The following is an 18263-nucleotide window of genomic DNA, read 5'->3' on the forward strand; positions in this document are numbered from 1 at the left end:
AATAGGACTTTCTAAAGAGGAGAGATTACCTGTTTGAGGAACAGCATGGTTTTAGGGAAAGGATTTCATGTGTAACAAACCTCTTTAGATTTCTATGAGAGTGAGCTGTGTCTTAGACAAAAGGTAATGCTGGATGGATTATTTACATCCACTGCCAGAAAGCAGTTGACACTGTGCTGCACAGGAAGCTAATTAAGAAGCTGGATCACCTGGCATGAATAAGGGGAAACTCCTTCAGTGAAGATTATCTCAGTAGAAGGGAACAGAGAATGCATGTCAGAAGAACTTTCACCCAATTGGGTCAAGTTGACCAGTGGAGTGCCACAGGGTTTTGATTTGGGACCTTTACTCTAACTGATTTATGTAAATAACTTGCCAGAAGATATGGACTCCTACCTGCATATGTTTACAGATTATACAGAAGTTATGAAGGAAGTAAGTGAAAAGCAAGGAGGATTGCATCCGCTTACAAGGGACCTAAACTGACTCCAAAGTTTATCTCTAACATGTAAATGAAATTCAACCCAAGAAAATGTAATGAGGACAGGACAGATTGACAGAATGCCTCAGTGCGATTGTTGTATAGTTAGAAATAAGCTTCTGGACTCCTTGTCTGAGAAGGACTTGAAAGTTGACATTGTAGATTTAACTTGCTAATACATTTTGGCAAAATCCATAATTCAGCAACTATTGGGACCCAGGGTTGCCAGATTTGAGACAGTGGAGTGTACATTATAGGTCTTAAAGGGGTTGATTTACAATATCATAGAAACGTTCTGGTATCTGTTACTTATACATCAAAATCTTAACTAAAGTAGAAACGTTCTGGTATCTGTTACTCTTAACTAACGAATGAATTATTCTCTTTCAGCGTGTAGGCCACTTTGACCCTATTACAAGAACTGATCTCACAGTTGACCAGCTGATTCCTAATTTGGCTATGAAGGAGGTGGTTGACTCGTTCCTCACAGAGAATGAGTGGGCACTGGACTACTAGCCTTAACCACATTTTTAGGTTTAGGAAAAGCATATTTCATCATTCTACTGTCAGTCATGTTTCATTTGTTGAAGTAAAATTGTTCACTCATGAATTATGTACAGTAATGAAAACTCACAACAGACCTCAAAGTTTGTAAATATCTTGCCTTGAAGTAGAGCTGATAATGGTGAACTGTTGTTGGAAAGTAACTCTTTATCTCTCAGCCCAAGGCATAAATTAAGTATCAACTCATTCAGCTGCCCAGATATATGAAATTTTTTTGTAGATAAAAATCTTTTATCATCATCTGTTTCAGATTCCTATTCCAGACTATAAGCAGTTTTGGAACAGTCCTTTAAGTAGAGTATGAATGCTACATTAAGCTGAATTAAAAGCTTTCATTTCTTAAACAGCTTATCTGATCACCATCAGAAAATATCATATCGATCAGAAACATTTTTGTTTACCATCAACTGAGGAAGATATTGAAATTAGGCCAGTTTCTGTATGTGACCAGCAAGTAATTTGTTCCATTTAAAGCACACTAGGTATGATAGTTTTCTTGTTTTTGTTGGAAATCAGACTTATTACTGCTTGACAACATTATGGTGGAGTAATGTGTCTGTGTGGCCTGTTAGATATGCAACATAGACTAACATTTGATGGAAACAGCTAAGTCTTACTACTGGCAACTCATTGAATAGCTTGAGCTCAGATCTCTTCATCCTTCAGGTCACTTTCATGTTGGAAAAGTTTACCAACTCTGTTATTAAGCAAAGAAGCCTCATGCAGTTACAGAATGAGGGTTTGAGTAGACTTAATTATTTTAGAGTACTGTTTACAGTTTTTCATTGAGTTGATTTTCTTTATATTTTTAGGTGAGCTGTGAAACATACTAAATGAATGGCTTTATTCATAAGCATTCAAGTTTTGGTTTTTAAAGTTTCACAAGCTTTAGTTTTAAAAAGCGCCAAATAACCGTAAGGTTCTAGCACTTTACAAGTTTCACAAAATCAGCCCATCAAACGAAGTTTAGTCTGTTCTTTGAAACAGCGTTCAGTTTTGGAATTATATGTCAAGGGGGAGGAAGGTGTTGGTTTCAAGGGCTTTGATGAATGCACTGATCAAACTGGTCAGCTTTTACCCAAACTTCACTTTATCAAGAAACTGAATCTAAAGTAGTTTTTGAATACTACTCTGCTTGTATGCTCGACAGTCAGCATTTTAGTAATGAGCCATCTTTTTTGCTATATCTTATGCCAAGAAACATATAATTGTCTTTATGCACTTGAATATATGAACTATTAAGGTAATAGTATCAAGGCTCCCAATGGGGAACTGCCAGTAAACCTTGCCAAGGTCCTTATAGCCCCAAATCCTCTAGCACTTTCTGTCTTTGATCCTCAATAGCAGTCTGAGATGAACTAACTTAGAATGTGAGTGGTTTTCTATATTTCACTAATAGAAATATTTCAGTTTGTTGCCTCTCAAATGCTTCTTTGCCCCTGTAAGTTAAACAAAAATGTAATATATGTCTTCTTATTTTTAATATAGTAGAGGTTGAACATAAAGTGCCATTATTGCTGATATAACTCAGCATCCGTTACTCATGGAAAATATTCTTTTCATTGTGTTAAAGTCATTTGAATTATGGAAGGTTTTTCAAGAAAAATCAGTGCCCTGTTGACATCAAAAATATTGAAGAAAAATTTTTAATAGAGCAAAAAGTATTTTTTTTTTTCATACATATTCACCATTTCCCACATTACTGAGGTAGTGTCAAGAACAGATGACAGTGCCTTAGAGGGAAAATCCTCACTTGGCCTCTTTCTTTGTTCCTTCTTTTTGAAAGGTAAAACAGGAGGGGAAGATTTCCATCTCCCCACTCCCACCTCTTTCAGTTGCCATCTACGACATGTAGGGAATATGTGGAAAGTATTTTTTCTCCTCTATCCAGGAATATGCAAAAAGTGTATAAAAAGAAATTCAATGAACAGGTGAACGCAAATTTTTCTTGGTTATTAGTCTACCTGTGTGTTTCCTTTATGTTCAGTGAATTAACATAGCTTTAGTTCATGCATATAGATGTCTAGGAAGTTAGTTGAATTGTCACGAAGACGGAGCTAGACTGTTTATTTATTGACCATTGCTGTGAATTTTTAGAAATACAAATGAGCTGACAAGTGTATAGGATGGACAGATTCAGCCATCTTCCCTGACTTCTCAAGAGAAAAAGTTATAATGTCTGTCTTAGATCCTGAGTATCATTATTTCTGGTTTGATACATTTTGTTACTCCTTCCATTTAGGATATTTTTATAAAGCATAAAAGAGGAATACCATGTGAAATTCAAAAACAGATTTACTTAGATTCAGTGCAGTTCACCCCTAATCCCAAGATGAGGTTATGAGTATTGCTGCTTATTATCCAAAATGCAACACACAACAACCAAATATGTATTCAAAACGGCCTTTTTTTTCAGTCATATTTATTTTTGTTTCTTGAGTATTGGATTTTCTCCTGAGACTAACTTAGAAGGATACAATGCCAACTATAGGTAATTCGTTTAAACAATGAACTTTCTTTTGCTTCCTAAGTCTACTTTTTATGAAAAAAAAAGAAATAAAAATAGGAAAAAGAGATTTTCAGAACTCAAAGTTTGGGAAAGTTCACAACTTGATTGGATATTGTAGAAGAGGGGGCTAAGGTCCTGAGTGCATGGAGACGACATTGTCTAATGGGCAGTTATGAGTATATTTGAAAGTATTATAGTTCCCAGCATTGTTATATGGACATAGGTATGGTCCTTAAATGCAAATAAGAGGAGGAGAGAGATGAAATGCTTGTGGATATGTGGCGTGAGGAAGGTTGATCATGTAAGGAGTGACAGCATCACAGAGAGGTTTGGTAGTAAGTGCAGAATATAGTGTAATGGTTTGGACACATGGAGAAAATAAGCAGAAAAAGATTGCTTAAGAGATCTTTCGAACTTTCATAGGTATTTGCATTTCTCTTATCTTCAGGCATCTGTCATAACAGCGACAGCAAAAAGTATCTCAAACTTAACCTATTGTGCTCTAAAAACTTGGTCTAATTTTGGTACTAAACTTTTCTCCAAGGTATTTTCATTGAAGTTCTCACACATAGTGAGGGAATGCATTTCCAAGGATACTGTTTCACTGATCCATATGGGAATTACTGTGATACATTTTTGCTTTCATAATTTTACTTGAGTTTTGCAGTTTCTTTCATTTCTCAGGCTCTGATAACAATAATGAACTTTGATGAGGGTATATATCCCTGTGAAAACAATATTGTTATTATAGAAGTCATTAGATGTATTCTCTTGTGAAATAGTAAATGTAGTTAACTTCAGCAATTACCTTTAATTTCCAGACATTGCTGATGGTATTTATGAAGCTTATGAGGGGTTGCATTTCCAAGAATGATATCTCCTCAAAATTAGGTCACCAGTATTTCATGATTGACTGTGTTTGACTTTTTTCTTTTAAGTTTGCTTCCTAGGCTCTGTTCATGGTAGTTATAAAGCTTAAGGAGGGGTGCATTATCATCTTGAAAGTAAAGCAGGTTATAGTAATTTGTGTTTTATGTATTAGTAATAGAATGTGATTTTTATGTTAAAGTTTCTCAGGGATCATTCTTGGCAGTCACTTTTAAACGCATCACACACTGATAACTTTAGTAGCATTTTGTTTAAGGTTCATTAGCACTGGGTTTCAGCATTCTGTGACCGGATGAATCACCTTTGAGTTTTAGGAATATTTTTCAGTCATTTTCTTTCAACAAGGTAATTAATTGTATTCCAAGAGATTTGTGTTGTTGTGTGTGACATATTTTTTTTTATACACATGGGCATTATGGTGGACCTAGAAAGAAAGTGCCTCATTCCATTGGATGAAATAGCTTTATGATGCCATAAAAGATGTTTTTTGATTATCTTTCATTGATAATGATTTATGCTTCATCCATAGGTTTCAGTTTGTGTTGAATGTTACCAGTGTAGCAGTCTATGTACTCATATTTTTTAGCTATTCAGTTTTGTTTTTGTATAATTGTATATAGTAATGAAGCTGCTGTACATAGAATACACTCTTGCCTCAGAAATTTACTATTAACTGATATATATAGCCAAACAGTCAAAGGGTGATATATGCCTCTGAATTTTTCAAGAAACTTATCAGTCAAGTTTTAGAAATACATACACATCTTTAGCCTACTTCCGAAATGTAATCTCTCACAGAGAAATATAACTTCATACCATTAGTATTATGAAAGAGTATAATGACACTTTGCATAGGTAAGAAGAAAGATGTTGATATCTTTTGCATTGTTGTGAATTACTCAAAATAATGCATTGTACAAAGTAATACAACTTTATGAATATTCTCCCCAGTTTAAAGATTGAATGGACAGCACCTAAACTGTTGAATCTATTCATGCATAAACTACTCATGTACATCTATATCTGACTAAACTACAAGAAAGTAAAACTCAACAGAAAAGTAATACACCTGTATGTACTTTAGGATATCTTACAGAATCCATATAATTTAATTGCGTAATAATGAAATCATTTTTTCCTTTGATTGGCAGACAAATATTTTTTGATACTTTCTCCCTCCTTGTGGCCTTTACATGAAAGAATTGGTATTCCTGTGCATACCATGATTTTAAACACTCATTTATCCCCATTAGGTCTGAGGCTGTGACTTAGATTTTCCAAATTATGAATGCAAAGAAACTCCCTTACATGATGACCTCAGATGCTTAAAATGATATAGGTTTGACAATATGTTTAAAGGAATATTTGTTTATGAGGAAAGAATCGTAATTGTAAAGTGAGCCATACTGTTTGTGGGGCTCTCAGCAGAGTCCAGGAACTTAAAAGAGTTTGTAAGGACAGAAAATTAAATGTTGCTAGAAATAAGAAGGTTGCTGTATGTGTAAGATGGATCATGGAACAAAAAATGGGTAGGGATAAGGACATTAGCATGAAGGTTGGGATATCCGAGAGATTGTTTAGAAATAAAATGATTGCTTTTCATAGGAAAATAATAAAAGGGAAAGTTAAGACTTTTAAGTTTTGCTGGAAATTGGAAAACTTTTGGTGGAACTTGGTTATATGTAAGCATAATATATGGTCCATATTTTTAGATGACTATTAGAGCATAGGTGGTTGTGGTAGATTTGGATATGAGGGAGTAAATATAATGAAGATAGTGGTTCATGAAGTAAAAGAGGAAGAGGTTCTTTTTCCATTCAAACTTACCTACCAGTTTACTTGTCCCTCAACCCTACTCTACTTAATAACCTTGCTCTTATTCACATTTACTCTCAGCTGTTTTCTTTCACACACTTTCTTCTCTTCCTACTTGTGCACATGCCTTACTTCCTCGATAAAAACTTTTCACTGCTTCTAGCAACTTGCCTCCCACACCATATACTCTTAACACCTTCCACAGAGCATCTCTATCAACTCAATCATATGCCTTCTCCATATTCATAAATGCTACATACAAATCCATTTGTTTTTCTAAGTATTTATCACATACATTCTTCAAAGCAAACACCTCATCCACACAACCTCTACCACTTCTGAAACCACGCTGCTCCTTTTGTTATATCTTTCCTTACTATTCTGACCTCATTTTTAAAAATTACCCTCTTCCCCTCTACAGCTGTGCAGTTAAGAATTCCCTTTTCTTTTTGTATTTGATTTTTCATTTAAGGCTTGGCTGCACAGAAGGTTTCTGTCTGTGGTTTGAGTCTACAAAAGAAAAGAAAAGAAAAGAATATATGTATAGTGCTGCTCTGAAGCCATTTCTAGTTGCTTACACCAGAAGAATGAATATGAACAAGATTGAGGACTATCATGCTTTGGGAGTTTTCCAGTAAATACTGATATCTGTTATGTATGACTAAGATTTTGCCAGCAGGCAGAGCTAGTGAATAGCATTCACCATATACCTTGCTTTATGAATAATACTATTCATGCCTCCTGCCATGCACTTTCCATGATTATCAACCTTGTATTCATTCAGAACCTTTTTCTATCATATTGCAGCTTTTAAATGGTTCTGCAGTTGACCCACCCATATTTGTTCCCCTTATGAGTGTATTGAATAGTGTTTACAGAGTTGTTACTGTCTTGATAATTGTTTTTTCCTTGCTAAGATCCTTATGGAGCAAAGACTAGTTTTTGTTCCCTTTATTTGCTGTTTAGATTATGGTGTATCTTTCTCATTTTCTTTATATGCTGTTGAGTTTGAAATCCTTCCATCTTTCATTATAATTCTTATGTTCCTTCCCCTTTATCTTTCTTCAGAAGTGTTTCTAACTTGTTTTCATGCATTTGTTGGAATGATGGCCTTATGACAGCAGTATTTGATTATTTTCTTGATTTGCCTTCTGTCTCTTGTGAAAGTTCTCAGTATCTTGTCCCTCATTACTTGACTTGATCATACTATCTTATCCAATTGCTCCATTAATTCATGTTTGTTATTCAAGGTAACTTAGAATTTTGATGCTTTCTTCTCTTTTGGGATCTTTCCTTTGTAGGTACAATAGTCACTAACATATTGTTAATTGCTTCATAAGTTATTTTCGTAAATATTTCTTTGTCTAATTCCAACAGAATAGAGGGAGAGAATGGAGAAAAGTACCTTTTATTTGATAAAAGGTAATCCGAACTGACCTTACATCTAAGTGGAACCACTGCGATGGTAGCTAAAAAACATCACATATAAAAGAAAAGATAAACATTTTCCTCTTGATAATGCATTTACAACAAAGGTCACTTGATGTACTGAATACTAGACTCTCAATTCAGTGGTGCTTAGTAACAGAATGTAGACAAGGTGATGATTTGTTTATGCACATTCAGCATTCCATTTTTTTCTTCCAATTAATGAAAGTTTCTTTAGTCTAAGACATTTTTCATCCATCTCTTCTGATTGTTTGTTAAAACAGAATCCAGGTTCTTGTCAAATCTCTCCCAAAAAGTGATGATAAGTATGTGTTATGATTTTTAGTTAGTAAGTAGATATTAGTTCCAGATCTTTTGTTTGATAAATTCTTGACTTCTTAAGATATTGTTTTTGAATGAGAATACTGTGGGTGAATGAGTGTGTTGTGCATGATGGTTAGGTTGTCTCGAGGCATTTAAAATTGATTTATAGAAATATCACACATAAGTTGTAACTCGCTGGAAATTACTTAAAATATAAAATCTATAACAATGCTTATGATATCCAGAGACTATAGAGAGCTATGTTCTTGCTAATACCATAATTTGAACCAATATTGTACAATGTCAGTTAGTGGATTCATTGTAGTTAGTGCATTTTCCTTTGCCACTACAGGTTGAACCTCTTTAATCTGGCAACCTTGGGACCTGGCCATTACTGGACCACAGAAAATGCCACAAAACAGAAATTGACTCTTAAGGGGAATCTCCTATGTAAACATATTCCCGACCCCTAGTCTTGCCAGCTCATTCCACATACATATTGCTGTGTTATCAAAAGTAGAACATAGCTTAAAATAGGAAATAATACATCAGAAGTATCCCAGATAGAGACTCCTCAGTATCTAGAGCAAGGTTTTTTGTGGCATACGACGCTATTACAGGGCAGATTCGTCAGCATTATACACTCATTCTGGGGCTAAGTTTTTCACTGCCACTAACTGTGCAAATTCATCCACAAGCTTTGTTGCAGCTCTATGACGAGATGTTAATGTAACAAACAACCATAGGTTGGTTGTTGGCTTTGGTCGACTCTTGTTACTATTGTTGTTTTATTGTTATTGTCAAGGCAGTCAGCCCATGCTGCGTCAGTCCCAGCTAGGCAGCTGTCCCGTGCACTCTCTCTTGCTCTGTACATATTGCTATTGGGTTTTTTATCGATTCTTTTAATAGGACCTTACACCACAAGCTTCCTTGTCAGCACTCTGCTTTTCTCTGCACACACTATGTGCTGAAATTTCATGTTTCCACTTAAACTTGTGTAACCATCCTTGTGAATATTCACAGTCATAGACTAGCTTTAGTTCACTATGAAAAACTTTGGCCTGTTTGATAAGTATCTTCCCAGAAATGCTTACACCTTCATTATGTCGAAGCTTAAACCACTTAACGAGTGCGCTGTCTAATTCTATACTCCTGGCATCTTTCAAAGTTTTCTGAAACTTTAAACTTTTCTAGCTTTCATTTTCAGCAATAACTGAATATAAGAAATTGATAGGACTGTTGACTAGCCCAGCTGCAGTGTATACAGATTTTGGCACCTTAGTTAACAGCTATCCCTGTTGGCAGATTCACACACTTATGGTGGCAGATTCAAAAAGTGCTGTACCATAGGAGTTACCGGACCACAGAGCACCGGACTAGAGTTACAACAACCTATACCATTGACTATTTTTCTCCATGCAGCAGATTGATAGTTTTTTATTTAATGAACATTGCATTGCCTCTCAGTCATTGTTCACACATTCTCAGACCTCACAATATTCATCAAAAATTCATGTTTTTTACTTTCATTTTATTTTTCATCTGCATTTTTAGGTCTTTCCTTACTTCTTGACTTTTATTTTCTCTTTTATGCATCTTTTTCATGGTAGATCTCAGTATCATCACTCTTACCTAATTATCAGTGTAAACAAACAGCAGGTTTTTCACAGAATAGCCAAGCCAACTTGCAGAGTTCTCATGCAAATTTTGAAATTGGTGGCATTCAGTCCACCATATATGTTATAGAGGAAGTCAGTTATCAAAATGTTTAAGGAAAATTCTGCATGAACCACTCTAGTTTGAACAATGCTAAAGCATCAATATAAAGATGTGTATTGTTATTAAATAAATCACATATTCATATTGATTTCTCCATGCTTGTGTCATTGGCACCAATGATGTATTTTGACTTATGGTTTCCCATTCGAAAAGCTTTAGTGTGTTTTTTCACCTTGTAACCAGAATTTCTTTTGCAGAAGCTCTTGATTAGGTTGGCTTTAATATTTTGCTGTTAACTCATACAGACAACCTTTGTATGTAACACATGGAAAGACTGGAAATGAAATGTGTATGGAAAGGTGTAGTTAGACTGGAGTATAAGACAGAAAGGAAAGGCTTTAGACCACATGCATAGATCTGAACATTCGTGGAAATTCTGGCATATGTCACCATCGTAAAGGCCAAAAATTGCATTGCATGATTCAGTTACTGTATTGCAGAATACACTGCTTGTAGTTCAGGCAGTTGAAGTCAAGTAATCTCATAAGTTCAGAGGACCACATGCAGAAATCTGAACATTTGTGGAAATTTTGGCATATGTCACCATCTTAAAGGCCAAAAATTGCATTGCATGATTCAGTTAATGTATTGCAGAATGTACTGCTTGTAGTTCAGGCAGTTAAAATCAAGTAATCTCATACGTTCAGAGGAATACTAACATTTTGAGTGCAGTATTGTAGAGTTGTACATACACTTGTATTTATTCTATACTAATCCAAATTGGAATACTGTATGTACTTTGTATTATAAATAAATAGTTAGAGAATGTATCTGTTTATATTTTGTAGAATGATAAAATATAATTCCTATAGACATTTTTATATCAAATAGTGGTTAGCAGAATTATTCTGTACAGCTGTTCCTTCATTAGCTGCATTTCAGTCTTCTTGACACCTTTCTTTTATTTGTTATAATAAGATGGACTTGTTGCTTTGTTGAAATTGAAAGTATACAGTTCTATTGTAATTATTTCTTTGTGTTTTGTTATGTCTTCTTATTCTTACCATAATGTTAACCCAGTCTTTCTATTACTAACCTGTTTATGTCTTTTTAAGTAATTTCCAAGTATTGTGGGTTGCATCCTCCCTTGCAGGAGAGGTTAACTTAGTCTGGGGCCTTAACACATCAGATTCATCAAATATGTACATGTCATATTTTGCGAGTATGACATTGCCAGTATTGCCTAGTGCTAGAAATAAACACTAGTTGATTGGGTGATAATACATTATTTCCACACTAAAATTTTCCCATTTTAATAGAGTAACTCAAAATAATGTGCCATTCAGCATAATTTAAAATTCATAGGCACAAAGAAGAATCTTTAGTATATATGTTTAACTTCCTTTACTTAAAGTCAAGGAACAGTAATTTATGATATATGTATCTTATTTGTTCAGGTCTTACAACATTTACTAATGGGAATTGATTTTAACATGTTCAGTGATATAGTGCATCAGATGTCTGAAACCAGTAAAGCAGATACTTCATTAGAGTATTTCTGTAGTTAGTCTTTTATATTTATGCACTGTATTTTCATGATTAGGCAGATATAAAGTTTGTAGAAATAACTTCATGAATCATCATATTCTGGTTGATTAGGTCTCAGACAAATGGGGCATTAATTGATATGCACATTGTTTTTGTTTGAGTTTAATAGGGTTTCAAACCATTAGAGTAACCATTATCACATTTAGTAAGAGCTTTGGCATGTCAAGTAACATTTGCCTTCGGAATGTCGAATACTATTGCGTCCCTAACTCTTTGACATGATTCAGGATCAGAACTGAATAATGGAAAAGAATATGGTGTCTGATATGATAGTTTTCTTTTACTCTAAAATGCAGACCTTTAACATTATCATGTATATGTTTACATGTGTCTAGTCTTTTCCTAAATCAGGAAAGTAACTTGCTCAGTTCAAAATCGTTTGTCTGTATTATAATCTTGTTCAGTCTTGCAAGTTTGACTGAATGAAAGTGACAAATAGTTAATGCACTTCTCTTCATACAGAAACTGCAGAATTTATTGAACTTGAGACAGTTGAAGGTGTTAATGCAATCATAGTGCCAAAATCTTATTTGTCATGTTATTTGAAGGAAAATTGTTTGAGAGAAAAGTTAATTAATCTTTGGACTCTGTATTAATGCATCCTTTGATACTGATGATACTGTGACAATGTTGGATGAGTTCAGTATCACTACTTTTCTCATTATTTATGTGTTATGATGACTTTGTATCATGAGATTTGTTTACCAGTAAAATGATTTGTGCTTCATCTTCTTGGTTTTTTCCTCTTTCTTTTTTTATTTCATATAAAAATACTGTATACATTTTTTAAATAACTTTTTATATTTATTCTGTATGTACTCAAGAAAAATTATCAGCACCTTAGCAAAATACGACTGATTCTTCATGTAGTTTAATGAAAAACTGTTCCTTGGACAGAAGCACCATTAAAAGTTATATATCCTCTCCAAACGTGTTAATCTCTCTCTCTCTCTCTCTCTCTCTCTCTCTCTCTCTCTCTCTCTCTCTCTCTCTCTCTCTCTCTCTCTCTCTCTCAGGACATGGGAAACGTCTGGGGTAAACCATGGAAAGATCCGTGAGGCCTGGATGTGGATTAGGAGGCTGTGATTTCAGCGCATTACACATGACAGCTAGAGACTGAGTGTGAATGAATGTGGCCTTTTTTGTCTGTTTTCCTGGCGCTACCTCGCTGAAGCAGGGGGGTAGCGATGCTGTTTCCTGTGGGGCAGGGTCACGACAGGAGTGCATGAAGGCAAGCAAGTACGTGTATGTACACGTGTATATGTGTGTATATGTTGATATATACACGTATACAGGCATTTACGTATATATATATATATGTGTGTATATGAATGGATGGACCATTCTTTGTCTGTTTCCTGGCGCTACCTAGCTGATGCAGGAAACAGTGATTATGTATAAAGAATGAAATAGATATATAGGGATAAGAGATAGGCAAGAAAGAATACTTCCCACGTATTCCCTGCATGTCGTAGAAGGCGACTAAAAGGGAAGGGAGTAGGGGGCTGGAAATCCTCCCCTCTCGTTTTTAGTTTTCCTAAAGAAAGAACAGAGGAGGGGGCCAAGTGAGGATATTCTCTCAAAGGCTCGGTCTTCTGTTCTTAACGCTACCTCGCTAATGCGGGAAATAGCGAATAGTATGAAAATATTTTTTTTTTTTTTTTTTTTTGCCGCTGTCTCCCGCGTTTGCGAGATAGCGCAAGGAAACAGACGAAAGAAATGGCCCAACCCACCCCCATACACATGTATATACATACACGTCCACACACGCAAATATACATACCTACACAGCTTTCCATGGTTTACCCCAGACGCTTCACATGCCCTGATTCAATCCACTGACAGCACGTCAACCCCGGTATACCACATCGATCCAATTCACTCTATTCCTTGCCCACCTTTCTCCCTCCTGCATGTTCAGGCCCCGATCACTCAAAATCTTTTTCACTCCATCTTTCCACCTCCAATTTGGTCTCCCACTTCTCCTCGTTCCCTCCACCTCCGACACAAATATCCCCTTGGTCAATCTTTCCTCTCTCATTCTCTCCATGTGCCCAAACCATTTCAAAACACCCTCTTCTGCTCTCTCAACCATGCTCTTTTTATTTCCACACATCTCTCTTACCCTTACATTACTTACTCGATCAAACCACCTCACACCACACATTGTCCTCAAACATCTCATTTCCAGCACATCCACCCTCCTGCGCACAATTCTATCCATAGCCCACGCCTCGCAACCATACAACATTGTCGGAACCACTATTCCTTCAAACATACCCATTTTTGCTTTCCGAGATAATGTTCTCGACTTCCACACATTCTTCAAGGCTCCCAGGATTTTCGCCCCCTCCCCCACCCTATGGTTCACTTCCACTTCCATGGTTCCATCCGCTGCCAGATCCACTCCCAGATATCTAAAACACTGTACTTCCTCCAGTTTTTCTCCATTCAAACTTACCTCCCAATTGACTTGACCCTCAACCCTACTGTACCTAATAACCTTGCTCTTATTCACATTTACTCTTAACTTTCTTCTTTCACACACTTTCACACATAATTATCATTATACTTGATCACCATTTCCCGCATCAGTGAGGTAAATTGGAAAAATATGTAAAGTTGAGGAACTTCTCCCAATTCCATCATTTTCCTGCTCCTACTGGAAGAGCAGCCTTAAAACTACTGGAGACCCATAAAAGGGGTCCATGAGTTTTATAATAATTAATAACAATAATAGTCAGTCAAAATACATAAGAACTTCTACATGCACCTTCACAAACCATGCATTTGACATGTTCTCAGTCACATTCTGACCTTTAGAGCAGGATTTTTAACTAATATATGAATCTAACACACATTTTTATTCCAACTCGCATGAACCATAAATTAACATGCTAATATATTTTACACACAACAAAAATTTAGGTATTTGCACATGAGAAGAAAGTACTAATACTGGTATTATATACACATCATTACCATCGTTTCTATATATGGTCTGAAATTCTCCATAACAGTATTAAATTGCATAACAAACAAATGTGCTTAAATTTATTGCACGATAAAAAGCTTAGTGTAAAGTATCTCTTCTTTCACCTTTGTAGACTCATGATCAACCTCACTTTTAATATATACAGTTTCATTCAATTCCTCATATACATTTTCTGAACTCATCATTTCATCATTAAGATTTTCATTTTCTTTTTTACCATATAATAAAAACTTTTGCAATGCCTCATCATCCTGGTCAGTTTCATGAGTTGCTATGTGTCATCTAAGATGATAACTGCTTCTAAATTTACAGTCACAGAGCATACATTCATATGGTTTTTCTCCTGTATGTATCTGAAAATGTCTATTTAGAGTGCTTGACTCTCTAAAACTTTTTTTACAAATTGAACATTCATAAGGCTTCTCACCAGTGTGTATTCGTGTGTGCTTTCTTAATGTACTTTTTTCATTAAACTTTTGAAGCACACAGAACACTCAAATGGTTTCTCTCGTGTATGAATCAACATATGTCTCTTGAGAGGATCCAGACGAGCAAAACCTTTTTCACAAACACTGCACTGAAATACTTTTTCATCTGTATGAGTTGTCATGTGTCTTTTTAGATTTGCCTTTACTGTAGACCCTTTATCACATAACGAGCATAAGAATGGCTTTTCTTCCTCATGACCCAATAGATGTATTTGCAGAGTATGACTGTCTGCAAATTTCTTGCAACACAGCAAACATGTCAAAGGCTTGTCTCTAGTATGTATCTGTTTATGTTTTGTAAGAATATAGTTCCTTGAGAAACTTTTCCCACATATGGAGCACTGAGAGGGCTTTTCTCCTGTATGAGTCTTAAGATGGCGAGACAATTTGCTTTTAAATGTAAACTGTTTTTCACATATTGAGCATGTAAAAAGTTTTTCTTCTTTATTAGAATTTTTTAACTTCCTACAACACTGTGGTGATTCCTGTGCTTCAAGTATTTGTAATGTATCATCATTTTCTTTAACAAGATCATTGTTATCCTCAACTTTATCTATAGCAGGCTGGTTAGAGTTACTAAGCTCATCATCTGAGTATTCCCTTACTTCCTTGTCAGGAAGTATAAATTCTTGGTCAACTTTACTGTCGTCACTGTTTGATGTATAATTATGGGATTCTTCACTTTTCTCACCGTGGGAAAGCACATGCTGCTTAGATAGTGTGAGTGAGCTATATTTATCTTTACAATGTGAGCACTCTAATTCCTTATTGCCAGGACTATTACGCATATGTCTTGTGAGCCCTTGCTTCGTTATAAATCTTCTGCTACACTTAGAACACTGATATGGTTTTTCTCCAGTATGGCTATACATGTGCTTTTCAAACCCAAGTTTTGTAATAAATTGTTTTTTACACTCAGAACATTCAAAAGGTTTCACTCCTGTGTGACTATACATGTGGTGTTCAAGTTGAGATTTCTTTAAAAATTCTAAATTGCAAAATGGACAACTGTAAGGCATTTCTGAAATGTGTGTCTGCAAATGCCTTCTCAAAATACCTTTAGTTTTAAAGTCCTTCATGCATATAGAACAGGAAAATGACCCTTCTTTATGCTGGAACATGTGATTTCTAAGGGTGGATTTCCGATTGAACTTTATATTACAAACTGAACAGGTAAATGGACTACATTCCACTCCACACAGGGGATGAACCATATCAATGTTCAGTTTGTGAGAAAAAGTTCCTTCAGAAGAGCCACTTGGATAGACATAAACGAATTCATACTGGAGAAAAACCGTTTGAATGCTCAGTGTGTTTGAAAAAGTTTAGGGATAAAACTACACTCGATTGTCATGTTTTCAGCCATACAGGAGAAAAACCACATGTTAGTTCAGTTTGTGGTGTAGGCTTCTTACAGAAGTACCTACTTAGGAAACACAAGTTCACTCATTCAGGAAAACCATATGAATGCTCATTATGTTTTAAGAAGTTTAGGGATAAGACCAGCTTGAGTGACCATGTGTTCAGTCGTTCAGAAAAAAACCCATACATTTGTCCAGTATGTAACAAACGGTTCACTTCAGGCAGATATCTGAAACAGCACTTACTGATTCATTCAAATATATATATATATATATATATATATATATATATATATATATATATATAGGGGATAGGGTAGAAAGAATACTTCCCACGTATTCCCTGCATGTCGTAGAAGGCGACTAAAAGGGGAGGGAGCGGATGGCTGGAGATCCTCCCCTCTCATTTTTTTTTTGATTTTCCAAAAGATGGAATAGAGAAGGGGCCCATGTGAAGATATTCCCTTAAAGGCCCAGTCCTCTGTTCTTAATTCTACCTAGCCAATGCGTGAAATGGCGAATAGTATGAAAGAAAAAAAGATGTATATATATTTGTTTGCTCACATTCATTCTCTAGCTGTCATGTGAAATGCACTGAAACTACAACCTACCATCCACATTTAGGTCCACAGACATTTTTGTGGTTTACCCTAGCTGCTTCATGTACCTTGATTCAGTCCACTGACAGCAGCCAAGCACTCAAAATCTTTTTCACTCCTTCCTCCCATCTCCAGTTTGGTATCTATCCCTCTTCTTGTCCCCTTTACTTCTGATACGTATATTCTCTTTGTCAATCTCTCTTCACTTATTCTCTTCATATGACAGAGCTATTTCATCGCACCCTTCAGCTCTCTCAACCACACTCTACTTATTACCACACCTCTCTCTTACCCTTTTATTACTTACTTGATCAAACCACCTTACATTAAACATTGTCCTCAGACACTTCATTTCCAACACATCCATTCTGTTCTGCACATTCTCAACTATAGCCCATACTTTGCATCAATACAAAATAGTTGGGATTGCCGTACCTTCAAACATACCCAGTTTTGCCTTCCTAGAAAACTTTCTCTTTCAATTCATTCTTCAATGTTCCTGGAACTCCTCACCCCCCACCTTACCTCCATGACTCTCTCCCTCTTTTATGGTTCCATTCACTGCCATATCCACATCCAGGTAACTGAAATGCTCCACTTCCTCCAGATTTTCTCAAATCAAACTCATGCCCCAACTACCATGACCCTCTGCACTGCTAAACCTAACAATCTTGCTTTTATTCACACGTTCTTTTACTTACTCCTTTCACACACTTTCCCAAACTAAGCCACCAGCTTCTGCAGTTTCTCGCTTGAATATGCCACCAGTGCTGGGTTGTCAACTAACAACAGCTCTCACTTTCCAGGCACTCCCTCACCCTTTTCTTCCAGACCCTTGTATTAACCCCCGCAGCACCCTGTCCATAAACAAATTAAACATCCATGGTAACATCACACACCACTGCCACAGACCTGCCTTCACCTGGAAGCACTTACCCTCCTCTCTACCTACTTGCATACACACCTTAAACTATTGATAGAATCTCTCACTACTATATACATTATATACACTATATTCATATGACCCTCCATGAAGGATTTCTATCAAACGCAGCATATGCTTTCTCCAGATCTGTAAATGCCTCGTGCAAATCCTTCTGTTTCTCTTTCTCACATACATTCTTTAAGGCAAACACCTGGTCCACAGATACCTTACCACTCCTGGAACCACAATTGTTCCTTCTTAATCTGATGCTCTGTACATACCTTCACCCTCTCAGTCACCACTCCCCTTTACAACTTACCAGGTACATTCAGCAAACTTATACTTTTGAAGTTCAAATGCTCAATTTTGTCCTACGTGCTTTTACAAAGAACTGAGGGCAGATTGTATTGGAAATATTTTTGTTTTGTTTTGTAGGTGTTGAAAGTTTATGGTTTTTGTGGGTGATGAACTCTTGATGTGATAGATGATCAGGCAGGTGAGACATAGTTTAAGGAGACGTGAATGAATTGCTGGAAAGAATGATTCACTTGCTTGTCTA

General features: G+C 35.9%; 1 protein-coding gene across 2 annotated transcripts in view; it reads left to right on the forward strand.

Moving 5' to 3' along the window:
- The window catches only part of STUB1 (STIP1 homology and U-box containing protein 1), a 133099-nt gene extending 121035 nt beyond the window's left edge, over nt 1-12064 (forward strand). For both annotated transcript variants that reach the window (XM_071656286.1, XM_071656285.1), the window contains exon 7: nt 872-12064. In XM_071656286.1, coding sequence (XP_071512387.1) covers nt 872-997 — 126 coding nt within the window. In that variant the 3' untranslated portion in view covers nt 998-12064. The remainder of the gene's footprint in view (nt 1-871) is intronic.
- Nucleotides 12065-18263: the final 6199 nt, after the last annotated feature.

This window comes from Panulirus ornatus, chromosome 62 (assembly GCF_036320965.1).
Source record: "Panulirus ornatus isolate Po-2019 chromosome 62, ASM3632096v1, whole genome shotgun sequence".
Classification (NCBI taxonomy): domain Eukaryota; kingdom Metazoa; phylum Arthropoda; class Malacostraca; order Decapoda; family Palinuridae; genus Panulirus; species Panulirus ornatus.